This window comes from Limanda limanda, chromosome 12 (assembly GCF_963576545.1).
Source record: "Limanda limanda chromosome 12, fLimLim1.1, whole genome shotgun sequence".
Lineage (NCBI taxonomy): Eukaryota > Metazoa > Chordata > Actinopteri > Pleuronectiformes > Pleuronectidae > Limanda > Limanda limanda.
The window spans coordinates 12558641-12580267 of record NC_083647.1 but is presented as its reverse complement, the minus strand read 5'-3'; the positions used below and the strand labels follow the sequence as shown (position 1 = coordinate 12580267).

The following is a 21627-nucleotide window of genomic DNA, read 5'->3' as shown; positions in this document are numbered from 1 at the left end:
CCTGGCCACACATAAAGCAATTTCTGCAAATTTAATGGGGAGCTTCGTTAAAGACCCGTTGAAAGTTGTAAAGTTTCCCAGTAAACATAACTCGGGATCCAATGGAAAGGTAACTCCTGTGATCTTAGTTAGGGCATTACAAAAGTCATACCAAAAGGATCTCACCTTTGTGCGAAGCCAGGTACAGTGTAGGAAGGAGCCAACCTCTATACCACATCTAAAACACATTTCTGACAATTCAGGTTTGGATTTATGTAGCTTCTGTGGGGTGAGGTACAGTTGATGAAGAAAATTATAATGCACAGGAGAGGAGCTTTTTACTTTGTTCCATTCATTAGTTTGCATAAAGAGAAATAGAAAGAAATAGTCAAAGTGCATGATATTTCACCAATGTACAATTCTTCCTTATCAGTGCGATGCATCTTTGTGCTTCGCTGAGCTCTGCTGTGATTCGACCTCTGACCCCTGCTTTGCTTTGACATCCCCCCCCTTTCCTTCCTCCTCCTCTATCCTCAGTCACAAAGATAGTGTCTCACCTGTTGGTGGCGGAGCCGGAGAAGATCTATGCCATGCCTGACCCCACCATGCCCGAGAGCGACATCAAGGCTCTGACCACGCTGTGCGACCTGGCTGACCGCGAGCTGGTGGTCATCATCGGCTGGGCTAAACACATCCCAGGTATAACGCAATTATTTTTCATTTTTATTTTGAGGCTCTTTTATCCCTTTTTTAAAAATGTCTTTTATATCCTTCTCTTCCTCCTGTCTCACACACACACCCAAAAAACCTGCACACACACACAGACACACACACAAAGATAATTAATGACAGCAGCTCATACAGCCTCGGGGTGTGTGGAGGTTGGAGGTGGTGCAAAAATTGACGTAGCTGCGAAAGGAACAAATCAATAGAGGGCATCTAAAAATCCCTGCATTGAATAGAGAGGGGGGGGAACACACCCGGTGCCAATGTATGCTGTAATCACCAGGGAGATTTAGAGCAAAGTTGGGGACCTGCCCAGTCAAACAAGACATCATATCACACACACACATATGGACACACACGAGCAAACACACACACACACGTTGAATTATTGATGGGCATAATCGTGTTTCTTCCTTGCCCCATAGACATTCTGATAAACGAGGTGTTAGGTTATGAGAGGCCGTCGAAGTAAGGATGCACTGCCTCACGTCGGCACAGATTTCGCTTCCTTCCAGAGTTTTCCCTCTGATTTTGACGGAGAACACCTTGTTTAGCCGCTCCTTTATTTTTTTTTTCTGCAACCGAGGCAGATTCTCCTTGATCTCGTGCTTGACCCCCATAACTCTATAACATTACGGTGCTCTGCAGGCGTGGAGGGGGGAAACAAACTATATGAATGTGTCCCTCAGCGGCACCTCCATAACCTCATCTTCTCATCAGCATAACTTGGGACAGGCAGACAGCTGTCAGCGTGGGATGTGCCACATCGCTGCAGCACCGATGCACACACACATAAACCGGCTCGGTGGCGTGTGCATACTGGAGCATCATAACAGTTCATTTAGGAGATTAATCCACAGATTCACGTGTTCGTTTATTTCCCAGTAAAGAGAAGTGGACTCCAGCTGACCTCAGACAGGTGCATTTTGTTCCGAAAAGGTATTAGAGGCACTTCTCAGAAGGAGGGGTATTAATCGGGTACAGATCTGATAGTAAGGAGATTAGAGATGGATATGCTCCCAGGCCCTGGCTTCAGCCGTGGCCCCTTACGCGTCTAAACTGCTTGGATCACTCCTCGCAGACCCTGCATGGTCAGCACCCTGAGAGTTTAACCAAGGAGCTTACTCAGGACTGGATCACAACTGACCCGGTAACACACTCTCATCGTTGTGACCCAAAAATTAGAGCAAACACTGCCACATTCCCGTGCCGGCTCCTGAGGGTAGATTGTTTGCAGGCATGGTGGTATAACTCAGGACGACACACACACACACACACACACACACACACACACACACAAACACACACATACACAGGAGAAAGGAAGTCTTATCTTTTGTATTTTATATTGTGGAAAAAAATAGGACACTTAAAAGCCTGAATGTGAAAATTGTTAACAACACTAGACATTTATAAATAATTGTTTTCTTCATTAACAAGCTCTTGACACACTGTATATATACACTGGGTTGAAAGTTTTCAGCTTGTATCCTGGAGTGCGTCATCATTTTAAGATGTGTACACTGTAACTCGGATTTTATGTGTCATCGTGCTGAAGCTCCGTTAATCAGATTACACTAACACGTATTGTACAGTGGACTGATCCATAATGTTAATGGGATTTGCCCCATCAGACTGCGGCAGGGAACTTGTCATTCCGAATGTGTCGATAATGATCATGTAACTCAAAATGCGGGGGGGCAGTAAGCCTGCTGGAAGGGAGCGAGTGCCTTGTACCCAACAGTTGCTCTGCACCTGCAAGCCGATGCAGTTTAAGTAGATTATTCTGGTTTGTACAAACACAGACACTCAGACGCTTGTGCTGTTGTTTTATGGTCACGTTTTAACTTTTAGACAAGAATCACACGTATACCTCTTAGATCAGAGAGACAGTGACAGAATAAAGACTTCCACTCCAGCGAGAGTGCCTGGTTTGTGCCGGTCCCTCTGGTGGTGTCTGTATTAGGACAGTGGGTGTCCTCTGGCCATGAAATGGCTGCATAATTGAGTTGTACATGGCTGAACCTGATCAGAGACGGTTCACTGGTTGAGCGAGACTCCGTGCACTAACACTCCGTGCACCAACGGTACCCCAGGGCGGCCTACCATGCTCCGCTCCTACCATATTTCTCCCTGTGTCCGCTCGGGGACAAGAAAGGAATGGAGGTATAAAAGTGCTGATTGCATTCTGATAGATTTTTGCAGCCTTAGGCAAAGGAATTAAAAAGATTAACAGTTCATTATGAACTAGACCACATTGATTAGGGCCATTGACAGATGGGCCAATAACTGAAGTCCAAACGTAACAATTTAAATGTCACGAAAATTGGCACTTACCTTCTCCCAATTGATTTTTAAATTTCCCCCTATTCTAAGCTAACATTTGAGAATGTGTTTCAAAGTGGGATAATATGGAGTCGAGTGGCCCTATTGAGTTTTAATTGGAGGGCAATGGGAGGACATCAAAGCTCTTGTCATTAGCGGAGATGGTGTCTTTGCCGCACCGGGTCCAATGTCATCTTTGTCATCCCGGCCCTCTTTAGCATACCATGAAAGGTCGGCTTGCATACGTGAAGTGCTTTATCTGTTGTACAGGATTTTAAGAAATGATTTCAAATGAAATGAAAACACAGTTAATCAATCGGATCAGGTGCATTTGTTAGTGTAATGAGTTAGACATTGAAGGCTGCTGTCACTCATCAAGAGCCTTTTCACAGGTTGGCCATCGCCAGGCTGCGGCCTCGCCCTCGCTCTGAGTCTGCGTTTGATTAATTGATAATCGCTGCAGAGCTTTCGGACACGAGTGTGACTGCTCTAAATAGCACCATGAAGCAGTCTAACACGGCTGTTGCCTGGGGGGCAGGGTCATTAGGAGCAGTGGTAGGGGGATGCTGACAGATGGCTTGTTGCTCCTAAGGTGCTAACAACCTTTGACACACATAGCAGTGCACTGTCCACCCCTCTGGCCCCCTTCCATCCCATAAAGCTGCATTTCACTCTGTCCGAGAGGTTTAGGGAGGAACTGAGTGTTCTGACAGCCCCGGTACACCCGACCCTGTTTACCACCTTGACACTGTCGGCTTCCTCAGGAGTGACAGGACGTCGGCGTGACCCCTGAAGCCCTTTGACCACCCAGCGCGTCCCTTCCCACCCGCTGTGGGAATGTCATGTGTTCATATGTAAAAACTGCGGTCGGTGCATGCTGCTTATCCAAGAGGCGCTTGTCGTTTGGTGTTTGCCAGCTTCCGCCGCCGCAGCTTCCCCGGCCCGAGTGGTCTCATCTGGGAATTCTCTGAAGGGTGAGGGGCCAAGCAAACATTGACACTCTGCTGCTGCTGCTGCTGCTCCTACACAATAAAACATATTTTTGCTCTGGCATGTCACCACTAGAATGTAAAATATTTAAACAACATTATAATTTATACCGTGTCAGACACCTATTTTTGTTTATGGGGTTGAGATATTAATTTCCTACATCCTTCTCTTGTGTCGCTACATTTTTTAGTATTAGATGCCGACCAGATTAATCTAATGAAACAGGATTGGTTTGCATTGTTCTCTTCATTACTGGTGTTTTGGGAATATTCATCATCTGCGCGTTATTGGATTCCAGCTCATCAGCTCGGGTGGTTGACAGACAGCCGCCTGCCGCGTTAGCTGTTAGCATCGGAGGCAGCGACGTTAAAAAGAGATCGCACCTCGTGTACGCTGTCGTGTTTGTGTCAGCTCAACCCTCCGCCGTAATCACCCCCCCGCCTGCCCATCAGCCCACCCTCCTCCAGCCCCCCTCCGGGCTCCTGTTTTCTCTTTGCCATTAAATTGTGAAATCTACTTACTGTGTTGCCAGCCTGATCCCACTCAAGCTGCGTAATCTCCTTGTAATAGAGTGTGAATACTGCCCAGCAATAAATCAGCACCTCATCAGTGCACTATATTAAATATAGACACCAACAGACAGCTCTTAGTATATTCAATTTACCCCTCTGACGTAGGCTTCAACACAGGAGATAAAGATAGATTGAACAATCAGGTGGATGCTGAGGCCCCGGGACCCGGGCAGGAGAGCGGGAAGACGGCGGAGAGATTGAGATGAGGGCGTATCGGAGACAGACAGGCAGTCAGGAGCGAGCACGGCCGGGAAGGGGTCATTTGCCAGGCAGGGTGGGGGGAGGGCTTTGTTTAGTTACTGTGACGAATGAGCAGGTACATAAAGCATCACCATTATATATGTGTACACTGTTGTGAATCGGTAGAAAATTCGTACAAATACTAAAAACCCATCCTCACGTGTTGAACTTTCCGCAATATTTGATTTAGATTGCTCTGCAGGAAATCTTGAATGCTGATGTGCCTTTAAGTGATCGTCGGCAGTGCACCATCCCTCATTAAGCAATGTTGCTTGATGGCAGCGGAGATAAATTATGTGTAATTACGGCAATGATTAAAGCCTGATTCGCGCTGGCCTTTGCGGCTAAACAAGAGATATGTAACAGTCAGTGTCGGGGCGCTGGGACCCTGGGGAGGGCTAAAGACTTCCCCCGCCGGGGTCACAAGGTCACTGGGTCCAGATTAAAACAAGGGGATTACTGTATTTGATGTTATTCAACCTAATAACGTTCACAGGCTACTGGTCAAATCGCCCATTCCCCCAGCTACTTACAGAGGGATAATGGGCTGGTTATCACGTCCAAAGTCGGCAGATAGCTGTCTCTCTCTGAGAGAGTGAGCGCTGGAGCTGAACAAAATTAAACCGAGATTAATTTTCAGTCTTCAACCTGTTTTTTTTTTTTTTTTTTTGGGATCGTTTAGTTTGTATTGACACGATTTTGTTTGCTATAAAAACTCCCGATCTGTCATTAAAATCGTCATCCAGAGGAAGCCGGAGCTGTGTGTGTTGTACATGTGGCCGGACGACTCCAGGTCACATTATTTATGTCAGCACTGCAATTTATGACCCAGCAGCTATTGATTGGGTCCTCCTGATGCTGTCATGTAAATTCAAGAAGAATCATGGTCGGCAGCTGCAAGCCACACACACACACAGAAGCACACAATAACACACACACACAGACACACAAAGAAGCACACAAACAAGCCTGGGCGCACACTCGCCATTATAAAGCTGCTCTAAATTGCCATTCATTGCCGTGCTGGTTATAGATCTTACACTCGTCAGATCACAGGAATCTATACAAGGAAAAGTGCACACCTTCTTTCCGTCTCATATTGAAAGCTTTGATACGGAATAATCTCGTGATCATTCGGTTCAGTTTGAGGTTAGGAAAGGGGGGGAACGAGGCGTGCTGAACCTCGGGGGTCCTGTTAGGGGCAGTTTGACTCCAACTGGAGCCCGGAGAGCACTTGACTTGGCTGAGGTGAGATTGCCTCTGGGCAGAAGTCTTCAGGGCCTGCTTGTCCTTCTGATAGCCGGCCATGATAGATCAGCCCGCGTCCAAGGCAGAATTACTCTCTTTCCTCTTTCTATCTTACTATATCTCTCTCTCTCTCTCTCTTCCTATTCCGCTCATTCTGCGGCCCCCCTTTTTCTCTCTCTTTCCCTTATCGCGCTCCTCTCTGGCCCATATCTTCTCTTCTCTTTTATCCCCTATTTCTCTCTCTCTCTCTCTTGCCATCTTTTTTCCCCTCCTCTCTCTCTCGCTCCCTCGCTCCCTCCCTCCCTCCCTCTGTCTGCTCCGTTGTCTGATTGAGGCTGAGTTACGAGGGGGCTGCAGCTGTAGGGGGCCACCGTGCCTCGTAATTACATCTCTTTTTATTACCCGTGCTAATGGCCCTCGGGGAGAGGGAAACAATAATAAATTAATAGAATATGAACTCCAGCTCAACAGAAATCTCCAGCATTTCATTTTGGACCGTCCCATGATCTGGCAGATGAAGCGGCGTGCTGATTAATCTCTACGAGAGGTTTGGAGCAGCCGTCTGTGGGTTCGGCCTGCACCCCCCCCCCACCTCCTGCCAACAGCCGAGGGCTTTTGGGGAGATAAAGGAAGAGATGATAGTTTTGGCTTCTGCTGCTGGTCTTCAGTTGGTCTTGTTTTCACCCTCTGAGCTATGAGTGATGGTGTTGATGCAGTTAGTGGTCAGCTGGGCTCTCGGTCGTCCATATATCTTGTTCTCCCTCTGTCCTGATTGAGCCGGATTTCGGTCGTTTGCATGCAGGACGAAACATCTCGGAATTTGAAAATCCTTTTAAGAAACAAATGCATGATGTTGTTTTTTATATAAGTGGGATGCTTACATCAAAGTGAACAAAGACAAACTCTGCATGGTTATTATCTCTGTATCCCCGCCAACAAAGACTTTTAGACAGATATCTGCGGGTGCACTCAGCAGTGGAGTGGAAACGGCTCTTCAAGTGCGCAGACAGGCCTGTCTGATTTGGTCAATATTGTGTCATGTTTGGTCAAACCCCGCCAAGGCAGTGGGCTGGAAATGAAGATGTAAATATTGATATTTCATTAGAGGAAATCACCCACTCCGACGGCACTTAACCGGGCCACCTTCAGAGTGTGGCGGCCGGAGCGCCGGCGTGACCTGCGGAGTCGGGAAGTCACTTCATTACTCGATTAAATTGAGTGGAAAAAGGCGAGGCAACGACACGAGATCCCATTTGGAGCGATAATTTAGGCCCTGAAGAGAGGGGATGGAGCAGGGGGGGAAAACACTACCTCTCCATCGCACAACACTGGATTAAATTCAAGGACTTTTAGCGTCAAAGGTAATTGTAGGCTGCTGGGGCTGCATGTGTGCATCTGGCTGAGAGGTGTCTGCCGTGTCAGAACAACTCGAAAGCCTCCACAACGAGCCCTGAACAAGGCCTCCACACGGGCTGTCACATTGGGAGCAGCGCTTTAGTTCCGCTTCGCTCCTCCTTGGCATTAAAAGGCTTCGACAAAGCCTCGCCTGTGATTGCGATGCCAACCTGATGCGGCAATCAAGACCGCGTCCGCGCTTGCATGACAATTTCCCTCCGGCCAGTCCACATGCTGTCCAACTTAATGGCCACGTATGCAGACAAGGAAATAACACAACAGAATTTTTAAGGCGCCGCCCGGACACGGGTAATGGCGCGGGCCCCTTCCGCAAAATATGGCTTATTGCCTCCGCTGATAATAGTTAAGTGTTGTGAGTGCTTTCGGCAGTTTGCTGCGCCGGGTCTAATTTGGGCTCTTCAGACCTCTGACCGGTCCGGTCGGGCACCGGCACCTTCCTGTTCGCACTCTATTCTACTGACTATTGATTCCCCTTCAAAACGTGAAGGCCCTCACATTCTGATCACAATCTGTTAATTAATGTATCCTCCAGCTCTTCCCCTGCAGTGGTCATCACCACGATAAGGGTAATTGAACACTCTGGTAGCACTCTCGCTGGCTCTTCTTTTCTCTCTCTCTCTCGCTCTCTCTCTCGCTCTCTCTGTCTCTGTCCTGCTTCTTTTTTAACTTTCTCTCACGCTTCCTCATCATGTCTTTTAGATTCCTCACCCTGCACATGTGTGTGTGTGTGTGTTCCTGGTGTCCTGGCAGGAGAAGATAAACATCAGGCTGGTGGCTGCACCCCAGTGAGATCATTTATATTTAAGCGGAAACAGGGGCATGTGCGTGCGAGTGTGTGTGTGTGTGTGTGTGTGTGTTTGTTTGTGTGGTGAGCAGCCCTGGTCAATACTGTAATCTATCGCCTCTTAATCACGCAATGGCAGGTAGCGTGGCAACACCAAAACTTGTGAAAGCAATCATATTAATCAGTGGCGTAACAGAAGAGCCTAATACGCTGTCAGAGAAAGGGCCGCCTGCAGGCACACAGTGGGGGTGTGGGAGATGAATGGGGAAAAAGTGGAAGCTGAGTATGTGTATGTATGTGTGTGTGTGAGGGGGGGTTTGTGCAATTTATTGACAGCTGAAGGATAGCACGAAGGGAAAAACGGGTATGAGACATAGCTCTCTGGATATCTGCGCCTCCCGCTCTGCCTTTACCGGCTCTAATTTGTTTGAGTTTCTCAGCTCATCTTTGGGGGATCTGGCGGTTTGTTTTATTTGATGTTCTATTCTGAGCACATGTAGAGGTGTTGAAGGGGAAATGTCGGCGGTTCGATGCCACCGAGCCAATTTCAGCTCATCCAGCTGCCGTTGTTGGAGAATGAGACCCGGGGTTTAAGCAGGTCTTCGGGCTGGGCTTGAACCACGTGAACCCAGCAGCTCTCGTGTGTGTGTGTGAGCGAGCGGGTGCTTGTGTGTAGTTTTATGTGTATGGATTTATGTGCATACATATATGTGTCACGATCCGCATGTGCGTCTTGTTTGTTTTCCTGGTTCGACACGTTTGTGTATCCGAGCACGTCCATGTATGTGTGCGTTTTCGTGTGTGTGTGTGTGTGTGTGTGTGTGTGTGCCCTCATCACCTCCTCCCGCTACACAGTGCATGTCATGTCCTCCACCCCTCCAATGAGAATGTGTCTCGGTGCTAATCCCCCTCACACCAATAGAAGTGTGACAGGATACAAGGGGGTAACCACATGGCTTTGTGTATCCCGGACCTTTGCACCGATTTACTGTCCTCACTCAAAGTAAAGCCCACTCAAGTGCTCTGACACTGGCTTCAAAGAGGACCTTCCACTGTGCATTTAAAATTAAACACCTCTCGCTGACATGGGCCTCACCGTGTACTCCCGGCTACCACGACACAGGACTTTTCACTTTTTAAAACTCTACAACAAAAAGAAGACTTGTGACTGAACCATTGAAGCTTCACTATTTCACTTTTTTCTCTTCTTTTTCGTGCATTTAAAGGTATATTTATTTTTGCGTCTTCTCACACTTTTCTCCTCTGTCCCTCCAGGCTTCTCTGCTCTGTCGCTGGGAGACCAGATGAGCCTACTGCAGAGCGCCTGGATGGAGATCCTCATCCTCAGCATCGTGTTCCGCTCGCTGCCCTACGAGGACGAGCTGGTGTACGCCGAGGACTACATCATGGACGAGGAGCACTCGCGGCTGACGGGCCTGCTCGACCTCTACGTGTCCATCCTGCAGCTGGTCCGCAAATACAAGAAGCTCAAGGTGGAGAAGGAGGAGTTTGTCACCCTCAAGGCCATCGCGCTCGCCAACTCAGGTGGGATTTCTTGCGCTCATTGACACATCAGAAATTATATTCAGGTGACATGATATTGGATTGAAGTAAATATGGTGTGGGTAATTTTACATGAGAAACAGAAAAACCCAAATGATTTTAGGTTTGTAGGTTTGGATAAATATTTTAATTTATTAAGTGAAATTAAACACTTTTATATTTTATTATTTAAGCATCGCATGATATTATATAATTTGTCAAAAAATATATATATCTTCAGTGTGATTTAACAAAAACCCTCATAACCTTATAAATAAGACATTTATTAAAAATATATTTGACTCTAAACTTAGTCGCTATTAGAGGCACAATCCTCTAATTTGTTTGGAATATTAGAGAACATCTTTGTTGTTTCTGTATTATCTATAAAGTTAATTTGAGTGACTTTGTTAAAGGATTTTCAGAAAACTCAATAATTCCACAGAATTTTCTACATACTAAATTACCAGAGCTAATAATAACAAACTACATATTGTATTAGCTTAGTATAACATGTATATCAATCATTTAGAAAAAAAAGAGAAAGTAAAGAAGAGAAAGTAAAGAAATAAAATAATTAAGCATTTTGTAGTGTAATTACAATTCTCTATTATACATTGCATGGACATCAGTTTTTCTGAGATGTTCTTCAGGTTTATTATTCACTCAGAATATTTCACTGTGTCCTGACTGGCCCTCTGACTAATGCTGCACGGTGTTATATCCAGACGCAGCAGGATTCTGTCCAACAGAGTTTTCAGAAATGACATTTCTTCGTTGTTCAGGAGTTTCTCGGTGTAACCTTTAGTGTGGCGCTCGAGATGGAGAGATGGAGAGGAGATAAGGGCAGTGCAGGAGACAGAGGGATGGAGAATTGAGCTTTTTTTAATTGAACACCTTCCGTGTTGTGGTATTTCTCCGGCGCTCCCTCTCCCCCTCTCTTTCTCTATCTCCATAACAGTAGCTGGAGGGCACAGCAGCCACGGGAGATAAATTTAGCATTTCATTAGGAGCACAGGGGCTGTCAATAAAATGTGTTAAGTCGAATGGAATGAGTATCAGGGAGTGATAGGGCTCGTTTGTTCCGATGCGGAGACGCCACGCCGCTATCGACAGGCTCCTTTTGAGGAGGCACAACCTGTCCCGCTCTGATCAATGCACGCCTGGGTCACCGGGCCGCTCGCTCCCTTGTTTTTGTCCGGGACTGGAAAATGAAAACGCTGATGGTGGGGCTTTGCTTTCAGACAACAGAGCCCTGGTCGGGGAGATGGGGCTGTGGGAGGGGGGAGAGATGGGGGTCGAGGGAGCAGGAGGAGGTGGAGCAGGAGGAGGAGGGTGTCCGGAACGTTAGAACAAGGTCTCTGGGAGATCACTCTCCCGGGAGCCCCTCTGTCTGACAGCTGTGAAAATTCATAGCGATTGATTTTGTAATTAGCAGTTTATCAATCGGATCGACGTGGGCTCACTGATGGATTGCGAGGAAATTGTTTCTTCAGAGTTGTTTTTTTTAAAGTCTACCCCTCCTCCAAGGGCTACCAGCGGAGCGCTCGCTGGCTCCTGCCCTCCTTTCCCTCCCATCTGTTGAGATGTCTTTATCTCCCTTTTTATTTTCTCCTCTTTCTCCCCCCCTCTCCCCTGTCACTGCAAAACATTTCATCACAGCACAGTTCCAATCAGGGTTTATTGCTAAACTGTGTGTGCGTTTGCGAAAGTGATAAACAGAATAAAATATTAGTTTGATTTGTAAAAAAAAAATGCCGCTTGTTCCGTTGTGAATTCAGCCTCCATGAAAAGAACAAGGGATATTTATGTCACACCACATCCTCATCTGAGTTTTTTTTTCTCTATTTTTTGCCTTTTGTTCTTTCCATCATCCCCCTCTCCCCTCCCTCCCTCCCTCTCATCCGCGTTCACTTTACAAAACGACCTACTTCATTTTACCACTGTGGATTTGAAAACCGTCAGGGTGAGAAATGTCTCAAGGTCTTGGGAATACAGTTGTTCCAGTCAATGAATTTGGGGCGAAGTCTGAAATCTGTTTTGCCTTTTATTGTCCCGCGTGGTAAAATATGCAGCGCCAAGGTGAGACGAGTCAGGCAGCCAATGACATGCTGCCTCTGGAGTGCCAGACACCGGTTAACCAGTGTGAGAAAGCGCAACAGCCCTGGACCTAGAGAGGGAGAGAGGGAGAGAGAGAGCGGGAGCAAAGCAGAAGAGAAAACAGAGGCAGAGAAAAGCGAGAATGAGAGTGGAGGCTGTAACATGATGTGCAGAAGAAACGGAACAAAACAATGGTACTGTAGATAAATGATATAGAAGCCAGACTGAAACTAAAGACTGCTCCAAAACAGGAGAGGAGGAATAGATCTGGGTAGACTGAAGCTGAGAGAGTCATAGGCTGTGTCTGAAATCACTCACTAATCACTATACAGTTTTCTTTAGTGAAGTTTTTTAGACCCGATATAGAGCAGTCATTGTTCCCATAATGCATCATGAAAAAAGGATGTACAACTGATGGTCACTAACTGAGCAATATCTACCATCATGCATTGCACTTATGGTGAATAGACGAGAGGAGAGAGGAGCGTAAATACGAGCAGCGCATCACAGCACAAACTGGGAAATAAGTTTATTTGATGAAAATAAGATGACCATTTAATATGTTTTTTTACCTTAAAGTATTAATACTAAGTGAGATCAGATACATAAACTACATAAACATGTGTTTTCTATGAACTGCTTACAATTTCACCTGTTTACACAGGTTAGCAGTTTGTATGCCTGATTGTTTTTCATAAAGATTGTGGAAAGATTATGAATTGCGCCAATGTTAAAGTAAGTAAAAAAATAAATTATGATTAGTTCCTTGATCTGGATCCACACCAAATTTTATTGGTTTCTTCTTTGGGTCATGCAGCAGGAACATTTTAATTTGCCTCTTTATTTACATTTATTTCCTGGATTTGTTGTTGAATAGATTAACATTTCTCGTCTCCTTGTCTGTGATGGTCAGAAATTCCTTTGAGGGCGAAGCTAAGGGTTTAATTGAAAGGAAGTGTTGAATTCATCTCAGCCTTGTTTACAGCGTCCAATTCTCTAATGGAGCCCCCTCTTTTTTTCTCCTCTTTGTTTTTTTGTTCTAAAGCAATGTGTCCTTTGGAACGGAGAGGTGTTTAATGTGTACTTACTCAGCAGAGATTGGGTGCTATTCATGCCATTGTTACTGGAGGATAACATTGATTTTCAGTCTCGCTGGTCAAGGGCCATATGAATATCCTGCCCAGTCCACCAAAGAACAAATATATAAATAAATAGAGTAAAGCAGATGTTCTCTTTTTATGATCTATTCTTTATCTTGTCAGGCTGTGAGTTATGTTTATAATGTCTCCCATACCTTGCTGCTACTGACGGAGCAGTAAAGATCAATCATGAGATTTAATTTTGTTTTAGAAAAATCCATTTCCCATCACTCCTGTTATATTACCAGTGTCTCAAAGTGCAAACTATATTTCTCACAAGTTACTTTTTCCGCCCTTTTTTTTTTCAAATTTTAAAAACCCATCAATCCTCACAATCCCTTTTCTTCTGTCCTCTCGTCCAGACTCCATGCACATAGAGGACATGGAGGCGGTCCAGAAGCTCCAGGACGCCCTCCACGAGGCCCTGCAGGACTACGAGAGCAGCCAGCACCAGGAGGACCCGCGGCGGGCCGGCAAGCTGCTCATGACCCTGCCCCTGCTGCGGCAGACGGCCACCAAGGCTGTGCAGCACTTTTACAGCATCAAAGTGCAAGGCAAGGTTCCCATGCACAAACTCTTCCTGGAGATGCTGGAGGCCAAGGTCTGATCGGAGGGTGGCTGATTGGGCATGGCAACAGAGGAGGGCTGCGTTTGGCGAGACAGAGAGGGACTTGAACCGAGGCGGAGGGTCCCCAGGAGAGGGGGACCCCCACTGACTGAGACTGTCCTCTCTCGCTCCCCCTCCTGGAACCCTGGGGCACTAAATAAAAAAGAAGAAATGCAAAACGTGGTTATTAGTATAAATATAAAGAGGATGCAGATTAATTTAAAATATATAAGAAATACTATGTACAGTAATAATTTTTGGGGTTTTTGTTAATTGTTAGTGGTCATGCTGTATATGAAGAAGGACCCCTCTGCCCCTCAGCGTCTTCAGAATAAGTAGTTGCCAGTTCTTGATAGAGACAAGTTTTCTTTTTGTTTCCAGAAAACAAAAGTTGTTTAAATTTGTTCCGGCAGCAAAGTTGTCGACAACCATAAACAGACTCAGTGGTCTCCCAGTTGTGTTTTCGCCTGGACCCAACCAGGACCATGTATATATTTATTAATGGAAGACTGAGTGTACAGATCAAAGTCTGGTGAACTTGGTGGCCATTTTCTCTTGTTCTCCTACTGGATAAAAAAAAAAAAGATGAACTAAAATTGTTACTTAAATGTGAACTCTTATCAGTTTAAATGTCCTTGGATATACCTCTCCAGAGCAGTGAGCCGGGTGGTCTTTGTGGCTCCTTCTCAGACTGGAAGACTTGCTGGTCCCATGTTTAGCTGAACTAGCATAGGCAGGTACAATATTCAGTCGAATTATTCTGTAGTAACTCAGCAATAACAGGGCTGTGTGGGGAAGCTGAGCTTGACCTCCTATCTCTCATGTGCTTTTCAATGCTGCTGTTGCTAAAAGACCATGCCTGTATATCTCAGTCCCACCAGTGGGACACACCACTGTACCACTGATGCACACCAGTGTTTCTCCTCCCCTCTCCCCTCCTGTAGTGGTTTGTGTCAGTGCTGTTTATGCAACCCATTGAACCCCAAATTTGGTCATTGCATCTTGGCATGCCAACAGATGACCTGATTCGGGTTAGGTGAAAGATGATCAGCGGGTTTGGTGTGGCAGTATCAAAGGATTTATGCCGAGTGGCAGGAGTCCAGGAGATTCCATGTTCAAACAATCAGAGGTCCATATGTCAGCCGCTCTATTTTGGGCTCTTTTAAGCCTGTGGCAGAGTCATCCTGCACACAGGGAGCAAGGTGCCCAGCATCTGCTCTCACCATTTTAGACACCTCCCATCTTTTAATAGCTGTGCCTGCATTTATAGAGCTTCAACCAAACGGAGGTAAATAGCAGGTGCAGGGCCGGAGTGGTGGCACTTCACACTGGGTTTATTTTTAACCCGGCAGGAGGTGGTCCACTGCGCAGCCTCCCTGGAGTACAGTAGACACGTGGAACACTTCTTCTTGACCTCATGTTGACACAGTGGCCGGAGCAGAGTAACACCTTTCCCTCTGGTCCAAAGGCGGGCAGGCATCTGTGAGGAGAGCTCGGGATGCCCAAGAATACACCATTGAATAGCTATGCAAGAAACAAAGTGTCAGCATGCATGCTTCGTAGGGTAACAGCAACCCGACAGCGTGTCAGTACAAGGTGTGATCTCTGGTGGGAGAACAAGATGCTGCGCTCCCTTCTCCCTGTGTTTAGCTGCGTGTCCATGACGCCGGGTGGGAGTAATACGTTAGTCCAGTCCAGCAGAGCTGCCGCTCATCTCCATGTGAGGGAGGAGGTGTCAGAGGTGAATACTTATACTACTGAAAGATTTTATGTGATGTGATAAATTGTGGCACTGTTGCAACAATATGATACTGTGATCAAAAGAATCCCTAACATTGCAGTAGGGTAGGATTGCCGCCATTCTCCAGATATCAGTGGCTAGCACTGATCCAGTGATGGCATGCTTTTTTTTTACAGCAGCCTGACTGGCCAAGCAATGGAGGATGTTTACCTACTCCAGCACCCAATCATCTTTACTTGAACCGCTGTCCAGTTAACAAGCTCCACTGTAGACAGTGACAATATAACTTGAGTTATTTTACTGTTGTGCAATACAACAGGGACCAATTCTGACTGAAACCATGCTGAAAAGCATGCTTTTACTTAGATTTGGGAGAATTTGTACGCTACTAACTAACACCGCATTCTAAAGCCCTCTAATTTCAAAAATGTATCCCGTATATCAGAAGAGGAACTATATTTGATTTGCTTAGCTGACAAAAACTCTTTTGTGCTTGTTTCAATAAAAGTGCAGTAAAAATTTAAACTTTTGCAGAAAATCTTTACAACTAGTATTTTATAGTGTCCCAAATGATCATCCATAAGAATCATAATAACGGGAGTCATCTCATCTTCCTGTTTCTTTTTACATAGCAAGGTGGCACTGTGTTAAGTAAAAGATAACATGTCTTACATTACAATCTGTGTCGAAGTGTATAAATGTATCAGCGTCAATACAGTAGGTTGCCGAAATACCATTGAAAATAAAGTATGCAGCACCCTGCTGACTACTACCTCATTATCATATTGTCAATATTTCTCTGATTCAACACTTTCTGCTCTTTATCAACTTCACATGTCTGTGACATTCAGTACCTGAGCCATCCATGTTTTTATCAGACAACCCCCCCGCCCCCCTCAGTGCTCCTGCCAAAATGTTTGTAATCGTAGTTTCTGATCTTCCTGTTTGTCCTTCATAGACCTGTTTGTAAAGGTAAAGCATGCTTCACGTCGACCACGTGACTTGGCCATTGGTGGGTGTGACCCCCATTTTGGTTACTAAGCGGGTATGTGTTTTTATGAGCATCAGTGTGTCAGAATTGGTCCCTTGATGATAAATTGCAGACAGGGGCAGGTGACTGATTTCCTGCTTCTGTGCTCTGAGTATTTATGGTGTGAAATATATCATTTGGCAATGGTGTACATTGATATCTCTGATGGTTGAATCACCAATATCTGTGTAACTTTTATGTTTTGATTTTCAAAAAGGTAAAGGATCAACAAATTAAATACTCCCTGAACTCTGACTCGTCTGTGTAATGACTAAAATGTGTAGTAAACCTTGATGAAAACTTTTCTATACAGCCAGTACACACCAGTAAGTTTTTTTTCTGAGTTGTGAAAGCACTGAACGCCATTTTCTATATAAAACTGGCAACTGACATAACAATTTTATTGAATCAATCACACAATTGGCAAAACTTTGAACACTGTTCATCTTGTAAGACACACTTTGCAAATCTGATTCACCCATTTTACAAATCTCTAAACATAGTCTCAATTCACTAAACACAACTAACAGTTGTCATCGTTAACACACAACCACTCAACAATGAGCACACACATCACGTGTCAAATTAGGTTATTTTAGGACCATACCATTCAAAACGTTATCAATATTTCTGGATGGCCCACCGGATGTTGAGCAGGCGGAGCTTCCTGATTATGTTGTCCATTGTGACAATGTGATCTTTCACTGTGGTCAAAGAATACGTGGATGGTTTATCAATAACCATCGCTTTCTCAATGTTTGCCTTCCATCACACTCTCCCTTCCTAAATGCAGGGATACTCCAGTTTCTTAGCAGGGGAGCGGATTGCCTGTGATGTAGATGAGTCCTGTGGCCTGACCCGGCCCAGACGCATGATGCTGAGGCAGAATTAATGGTTGACACTGCTTACTGTAAATAATTTAGTGCAGTTCTTTTTCTGCTGCAGGTTTTCTTGTTTCCATTAGTTTTTATAGGCACAGCAGTTTGTAATGATTTCCAAGTAAAGATTTGCCCAAAGCACAGTGTTTTACGTTTACATTTATTTATTTAAATGTCTCTTTGTTTACTTGTCCATGTCCCATTCGCTAACATGGATGACACAGGTTTATGATCTATACTGCGGTCAGCCACCAGGGGTCTAAGGCTGTAGATTGGACCGAAGTGGTGGACCAACAAACCGATGCCATCCACAGAGCCACGTCGATAACATTGCTAATAGCAAAGCCTTACAACTGTACAAGTGAATAGCCCTCAGCTAAATGTAATGACTATACCGAAGACACTTGTTCTTTACTGTGTTTACCGTCATGTGTCTACCTTTTCATTCACCCAGTAGAGTGACTCTTACCCTAACCCTTCCCACTGCTCTGTGTATTTACCCACTCCACTGTGACCAGTCACCAATACGCAGACTGGGAGTTCAGCGATGGGACAGAACAAAGAGCAGGTCAGAGCTCCCAGCAGACCAGAGATGAAGGCAGTGACTGAGGCGAGCCAGAGATGCTCGCAGGCCACCCCCGACCCTCCAGCCGTCAGCCGCCACCACCGCAGGGCCAGAAGCCGTTGAAAATGGATCCGTCACAGGAAACAGGCACGCAGACACACTAACGCTGATGGAGGTTGGGGGGGAAGTGAGGGGCTGTGGCTCCATTATTTCAGGAAGCTGATATTCTTGGGAGTTAAAGTATTCCCCTCTCTATATAATTATAAGAGCCAATTTCCCTTTTGGAAATAATGTCTTGGCAACCAATTAATTGTAATAATCCTCTGCGTGGAAACAATGGCATCACAAGGCAAAAGAGGCGGGATGACTTGAGGATGAGAAGAAGAAGAATAAGTAGACGTGGTGGCCCGCACAAATAAAATATCGAGCGCGCTTGCCAGGTGCTGTATTTTTAAAAGCAATGTGCTCCTCATTTCTCATGCAAATCACCGAGTTGGACCAGAAATTGCCATCGATACGTTTCCCACAGATACAGTAGCAGGGCAATCATTTACCTCCATTGACAGGTCCAAACACCTTTCATTAGAGTTATGAGGCATCTCATCAAGATGCGGCCCCACTTGCAGCTGTACGACTGCTGTGTGTTGCTTAAGTGTGTTTCATTATTCCCAGAGCAGCGTTCATGATGGTGAGGGAAAGGATTACACGTCAGGGTGAGTGATTGGGTTTGAACAGAGCTGCTGCATACACTTTGTATCAACCCAGGGCTCAAATTACACTTAGGTTGAAAACGGAGCATGCAAATGCCCAGGAGAGCTTGTGGCACAGAAATGAAGAGTGGGCCACCATCTCACTCTCTCACTCTCTCTCTCTGTATCCCTCACACACACACACTCACACACTCACACTCTTCATCTCTTTCCTTTGTCAAATTTTCTTTCAACCCCCCCTCCCTCTCACCAGTTACCCTCCCCACACTCACCTCCTTGTTTTTGAGGTACAACCATCATTTCATAGCCATTCTTATTGTTCCACTGATTCTGTTAAGTGTATTTATTGCTCCATTTGTGAAATTGGAGGCACCGGCCGACAAGCCTATTACTATTCAATAACAAGGGCTAGGCATTTTCACGACCACGTCATGTCGGTGTCCCAGACAGAAACGGACTGATTGCTGTATGGTTGTTGTGTAGAGCAGAAGTAAATTCTCCCACAATACATCTGGACATCGACAAAGACACGATGTAATTGACTCCAGAGCAGGTATACGTCCTAGGTCCCAGTTTCCGCATACTGTCCTGTACCTGTCGCACTGGCAGCATCCGAGCCAAGCATCCCCACACCTCTGACCCTGCCCAAGACTCTCTGTGGCTGATCAATAGGCTGTCAAAGTGCCTCGCAGGCACAGCAACTGGGCCGTCTGAGATTTCGCCCCCTCATTGTCCATCTTCACTGTTTTAAGTGCATTTATCAGGTTACACGCCCGCTCTCTTCATCACTTAATGCATGGCTGAGCTGCTGTCCTAAAAAACCTAATGGCCATCAGCGGACCTTTGTCCCAGTTAGTCAAATTACTCTGGTTACGTTTTGATTTTTTTCAGACAGACCATTATGTAATCATACAGGGAAAAGCGAGATTTTTTTCTTGCACTTAAATACCCAATTTGATCTGATATCAATCAGACGTAGTTGTCGGCCTTAAATATTGTATCAAGTATTATCACTTGTATCTATGTTTTTTGGGCCAAACTTGGCCCTGTACCACACAGGACGCCATGTGAGGAAGAGACCTCACTGACCCTCCAGCCCCGCAGAGAAAATACTGCTTTTAGCTTAAAATCCGTGTTGTGTTTTGTAACACTTGGACATTGTGATACACAAGCACTGGAAGGGAGCGGGTAGGTAATAAACTGTACACACACACACGTTGCATGTGATAACTGCATGTGAAGGGTTTTGTTCCTTCATTTGAGATTTATTTCCCCAACTGTATCTTTATCTGTGGTGCTCACTGATATGAAGCTGTGGGGGAGCAGGAATATTTCCAACTATCTGCCAAATGTATCTCCCTCCAGCCAAGAAAACACTGTTGTGGGATATGTGTGTGTGTGTGTGTGTGTGTGTGTGTGGTCGGGGGGTGTCTCTCCTCCCTACTGTTTTATTGCCTCTGCCATGTATTCACATGTTCTTATGGGCTTTTCCAATTTAACCACTGGTTTGGAAATAATGAAGGGAGATAAGGAAAATTGATAAGCATGGATACGTCCATCAAACGGAGAAAAACTCGCACTGAATGGTTTGTGTGCTTACTTCACAGGCGTTTAGCACAATTACTGTGAATTACTGTGGATTGGACCTGTGGACACTTTATCATCTGAATACGTAGGTGTGATTTTTTTATATATATATTTTCTGGGCATAGAAAAAAAAGATTTCGCTTTTTAAAAAAGAAATTTATTTTTACATCTGTAATTTATTTGAGGCTTATATTAATTTCCCTTATTTTCTTCTGCTAAATAAATGTTGGTTTTACCTACCTAATTAACTATGCATTTGTTAAATATAGCAACATAGCTATCAAAATTGTTCACCTAAGATTTAAGAAGGGAAAACTAATTTTGTCATATGTCGTTTCCTGACTGTCCCTAGCATGTGCTTGTTGATACTGTGGATCCCAGGCTTTCCTTGGGTGCACAGGAGCAGGGAGGGAATGGTCAGGCTCAACTCCAGAGGGAAGCCACAGATGGGCCTGACCTTTTCGGCATGTCAAGCAAAGGTTAGAAATCTCCACTGGCCTTAAAGCAAATGCACTTGTTTGCCATAATGGAGAAAGCCCCTGTCCTTTTTTTTCCAGCTAGAGACCAGGGCTGGTCCCCAGAGAGTTCCCCATGATGGAATTCTGTCTGCGCGCACACACACACACACACACACACACACACACACACACACACACACACACACACACACACACACACACATACACACAGAGAGAGAGAGAGTCTACTGTCTCTATAGCAGTCGGCTAATTAAGTTTAAGTGTCAAGCTTTCTTGTATCCAAACCAGCCAAACTCACCATGTTTATTGAATGAAACATTTAAGTTTCTAAAATGAGCGACATCATGTTCGCCAATCCTTGTTTCCTTCATGTCATTTCAGACGAAGATGATGAAAGTGCTCGCCGTGTGAGAGACGCGGATCCATGATCAACCACCTAAGACCCCAGGAAGGAAGTCACCCATCCCTTATCCTCTTATGAGATATACTATAGAAATCTCATAAATATTGGCAAGTCTGAGGCCTATAGACATTTTGTACATCATATAACACACAGGGCCGATCATAATTCACAGATTTATATTCATAAACCTGATTTTGTATTTAAAATATGACTCATAAAGCGTGATATATGGAAATTGACAGATCATATGTGATTCCTGAATTAAATATCATATAGATCACATGTTTTATGTCCTATTCCTCCCTGCTCTCCTGGCCTGGGAGAGGAGCCTTGACCAGGTAATTTACAGTGTTATGGGATGAGTGCAAAACATGCTGTAAATAAATAAGAGTAAACCCATTTCATTTTAGGAGAGAGGGGGAGGTTAGCCACCCCCCTCCCCACCTATATACTCCACCCTGCTGCCCCTATGGGACGCTGACGTCCCCCTTCGCTGGGTGCATCTGTATATCACCCAGAGAGAGGGGGCCACAAATGGGGCAGCAAGCGACACTATGCAGTCCATT

The 21627-nt window shown here is 45.3% G+C and overlaps 1 protein-coding gene across 8 annotated transcripts in view; it reads left to right on the top strand.

Moving 5' to 3' along the window:
* The window catches only part of esrrb (estrogen-related receptor beta), a 41112-nt gene extending 27444 nt beyond the window's left edge, over window positions 1-13668 (top strand). For 7 of the 8 annotated variants that reach the window (XM_061082903.1, XM_061082902.1, XM_061082906.1 and 4 more), the window contains 3 exons: window positions 517-678; window positions 9556-9825; window positions 13424-13668. In XM_061082903.1, the coding sequence (XP_060938886.1) occupies window positions 517-678; window positions 9556-9825; window positions 13424-13668 (677 nt within the window). Of the gene's footprint in view, window positions 1-502; window positions 679-9555; window positions 9826-13423 lie in introns of all 8 variants that reach the window. The other variant, XM_061082905.1, reaches the window with a different exon arrangement.
* The last annotated feature ends 7959 nt before the right edge of the window (window positions 13669-21627 follow it).